Source organism: Acomys russatus, chromosome 24, assembly GCF_903995435.1.
Source record: "Acomys russatus chromosome 24, mAcoRus1.1, whole genome shotgun sequence".
Classification (NCBI taxonomy): domain Eukaryota; kingdom Metazoa; phylum Chordata; class Mammalia; order Rodentia; family Muridae; genus Acomys; species Acomys russatus.
This window is the reverse complement of record NC_067160.1, coordinates 2,179,455-2,183,311: the sequence shown is the minus strand read 5'-3', so window position 1 is coordinate 2,183,311 and position 3,857 is coordinate 2,179,455. Positions and strand designations below refer to the sequence as shown.

The 3,857-nt window shown below is 41.6% G+C and overlaps 1 protein-coding gene across 1 annotated transcript; it reads right to left on the bottom strand.

Annotated features, from left to right (window-relative positions):
• Window positions 1-1,533: 1,533 nt before the first annotated feature.
• On the bottom strand, window positions 1,534-2,463 carry LOC127207654 (putative olfactory receptor 5AK3). Its single transcript, XM_051167080.1, has one exon. It carries the CDS (start codon window positions 2,461-2,463, stop codon window positions 1,534-1,536), a length of 930 nt encoding a protein of 309 aa, XP_051023037.1.
• Between the last annotated feature and the right edge of the window lie 1,394 nt (window positions 2,464-3,857).

The following is a 3,857-nucleotide window of genomic DNA, read 5'->3' as shown; positions in this document are numbered from 1 at the left end:
TTTCTGCTTCTGGGTTAACTCACTCATTATGATCATTTCTAGTTCAATTCATTTTCCCACAAATTTCAGGAATTCTTTGTTTTTAATAGCTGAGTAGTATTCCATAGTGTAAATGTACCACAGTTTCTTTATCCAGTCTTCTAGTGGGGGACATTTAGGCTGTTTCCATGTCCTGGCTATTATGAGTAAGGCTGCTATGAACATGGTTGAACATATGTTCTTTCTGTGTGCTGGAGCATCTTCTGGATATATTCCAAGGAGTGGAATACCTGGGTCTTGAGGAAGCCTTATTCCCAGTTTTGTGACATAGCTCCAGATAGATTTCCAAAGTGACTGTACTGGTTTGCATTCCCACCAGCAATGAAGGAATGTTCCTCTTTCTCCACATCCTCGCCAGCATGTGCTGTCACTTGAATTTTTGATTTTGGCTATTCTGATGGGTGTAGGATGGAATCTCAGAGTTGTTTTGATTTGCATTTTCCTGATGACTAAGGACGTTGAGCATTTCTTTAAGTGTTTCTCAGCTATTTGATATTCCTCTGTTGAGAATTCTCTGTTTAGTTCCAAGCCCCATTTCTCAATTGGGTTATCTGATTTGGTGGTATTTAATTTCTTGAGTTCTTTATATGTTTTGGATATTAGACCTTTTTTAGGTGTAGGGTTGGTGAAGATCTTTTTCCAGTGTGTAGGCTGTCGCTCTGTGCTGCTGACAGTGTCTCCTGCCTTACAGAAGCTTCTCAGCCTCATGAGGTCCCATTTATTGACCTTAGTGCCTGGGCTGTTGGAGTTCTGTTAAGGAAGTTGTTGTCTCCTGTGCCAATGTGTTCCAGGCTCTTCCCCACTTTTTCTTCTAACCAATTTAGTGTTTCTGGTTTTATGTTGAGGTCTTTGATTCACTTGGACCTGTCTTTCTCTTTCTTTAAGGAAACAAAGCGGCAAAGAAAAAAGACAAACAAATAAAAGCAAAACAGAATGTGAAGAGCAACAATAGCCTTGAGAGAAAGGCAGCCTCCACCCCAACAGCAGAGTTTAAATAGTAGCAATATTCAGGCAAAATTAAGTACTTCTCATAGATTTACTTTAATTTTATTTTTTGATGGCAGATATTTATAGAAAGAAAATACATTAGAATGCAGAAAATAGAGTTGGAGAGATAGCTCAGTTCAGTTTCTATTACCTACACTGGTGGCAGACATCTTCCTGTAACTTCAGCTCCCAGGGATATGATGCTCTTCTCTGGCCTCTTCAGGCACCAGCGTCCATGTGGCATACACTCTCTCTCATACACAACTATGAGTGATATTAAATAAATCTTTTCATGATGCACAAAAGCAACATTGAATACATTTTTGAGACATCATGAATGAAAGTTACTTTAATTATTTGAGTTGTTTTGTTATACCTGTGAGATACAATTGATAAAATAATGGCTGTAGTCACGTACCACTCAGCATGTGCAATAATAGCTGTTGTTGAAAAGTAACAGAGATGGCTTTCTTGATAAACATGTTGAGTTATTAATGGATGTTCATATTATAAGCATTTCTTTCCTATCTTTTTAAAGGCTTCTATCACATCTTGGTTCCTCAGGCTATAGATCAAGGGATTTAACATGGGAATGATTATGCCATAAAACACAGAAGCTGCCTTTTCTTGTTCTTGAGAGTCAATGGTATGTGGGTGTAGATACATGTAGGAGAGAGTGCCATAGAAAATGGTGACTGCCGTCAGGTGGGAGGCACAGGTGGAGAAGGCCTTTTTCCTTCCCGCAGCAGAAGACATTCTCAGGATGGCAGCCAAGATGTATACGTAGGAAAAGATGACAACCAACACAGTGCTCATCAGGTTGAACCCCACGAAGATCGTCAGTAGCATGACACTGAAGTCAATGCTGGAGCACGATAGGGCAAGGATGGGAGGTTCGTCACAGAAGAAATGATTAATGGCATTGGACTTGCAAAAGTTCAGTGAGAATGTAAAACCTGTGTTTACGGAGGCGTTTAGGAAGCCCATGGCATACGAACCAACCAGCAGCAGAGCGCAGAGTCTCTGAGACATGACAATGGGATAGCGCAGTGGGTTACAGATGGCCACGTAGCGGTCCACGGCCATAGCAGCAAGGATGAAGCAGTCGATGGTTGCAAAAGTGCCATAGGCCAGCAATTGTAACATACATCCTGTGAAGGAGATGGATGCTTTTGTCTCTGTGAAGTTCTTCAACATTTTGGGGGTAATAGCTGAGGTGTAACAGAGATCAACAAAGGCTAGGTGTTGTAGGAAAAAGTACATGGGCGTGTGAAGGGAAGAGTCAACCTTGATGAGCAGGATCATCCCAATGTTGCCCATGAGTGTGGCAACATAGATCACTAGAAATATAATGAAAAGAATGTGCCAAGACTTGTGCTGTCCAGCAAATCCCAGAAGAATGAATTCAGTCACTCTGTTGGTATTATTTTCTTCCATGGTGAGCAAAACAATTGAAATTAGCTGAAGAGTTGTAAAGAAAGAACTGTGGAGAATGCTGAGTTCACTGTCCCTGAACATATCCCACCATCCTTGCTTTCAAAATAAGATCGAGAAAGCTTCCTGTGATACAACTCATGCTTTAGTTTTAAAGGCTAGCAGGAGAAGCTAGGCACAGTGTCGCACATCTGTAATCCCACCACTAGGGAGGTAGAGGCAGGAAGATTCAGGAACAACTGGGCACATGAGACCCTGTATACAAAACAAAACAAACCAACCAACAAACAGATAAACAACAACAAAAACAAAGCAAGCAAACCCAAACAAAATGGCTAAAACATGTCATCCCAATGTAGACAATTCTCTGTAGAGTTTGGGAAATTGTCATCCAGCAGTATCTGTGTTCTCAAGGACAGACAGGCACTCTGTAAATACATCAACTAACAAGGATGAAAAGAATATGTTATGTAGTTAGCTATCTAGTCGAGTGAAAGTGATATATATGGTTGGTGTGAGTGCAAGTGTGTTCACTTCTGTGGGCATGTGTGGAGGCCAAATATCGACATCTGATATCGTCCATTTCTATTCACATTATTTGAGCCAGTTTCTTACCTAACTTGGAGCTAGCAAGTTTACATAGCCTAGGAGAACCAAAAAGCTCCGAGGACAAGCCTAACTCTGACCTCCCTAGTGTTAAGACTACAGATGAATGTTGCTATTCTTGGCTTAAATTGTTTTAGATTAAAAACACTTTAAATTGTGTGTGTGTGTGTGTGTGTGTGTGTGTGTGTGTGTGTGTGTGTGTGTGTGTTTGTGCGTGCCCGTGTGTGCTAGCTTCTCACAGTGGATGTGGAGGCCAGAGGTCAATGTCAGGTGTTTTTCTATATTCTTCTGACTCAGGTTCTGGCATTGGATAGAGAACTGTTAGTTTCCCTAGATTGGCTACCTGGGAAGCCCCTGGGACCTTCCTGTCTCCACTCTAGCGTCAAGGGTACTGATGTGCATCCCTGTACCTGGCTTCTATGCTGGTCCTGGGGACCTGAATCAAGTCTTCATCCTTCTGCAGCAAGCCCTTTAATCATGTAGCCACATCTCCAGCCCTAAACTTTTCTCTAACTACACTCTCCTTCATGCCCTTTTATTGTAACCTAAACACTCTAAGTTATGTCTTAACTTTTGATCTGAAAACCCCAACTTCTTAGGGTTCCATGTGGTCTTGTTTCAAGTCCTCTACACTCTCACTCTCCAGATTCCCTCCACTATTGTGTTCTGGTAGTCATGGCTCGTGCCACGTAGAGTCCTCCATGGAAGCGCTTATCCATGTCAAGGGTTCATATTCTCTCTCATTCTCAGTCTGCTGCTCTACTCCAATATTTTCACAAAGAGTAATAAAA

Bases quoted from the DNA above. Each gene is read 5' to 3' on its own strand.
- LOC127207654 (XM_051167080.1), bottom strand. From the start codon at position 2,463: ATGGAAGAAAATAATACCAACAGAGTGACTGAATTCATTCTTCTGGGA.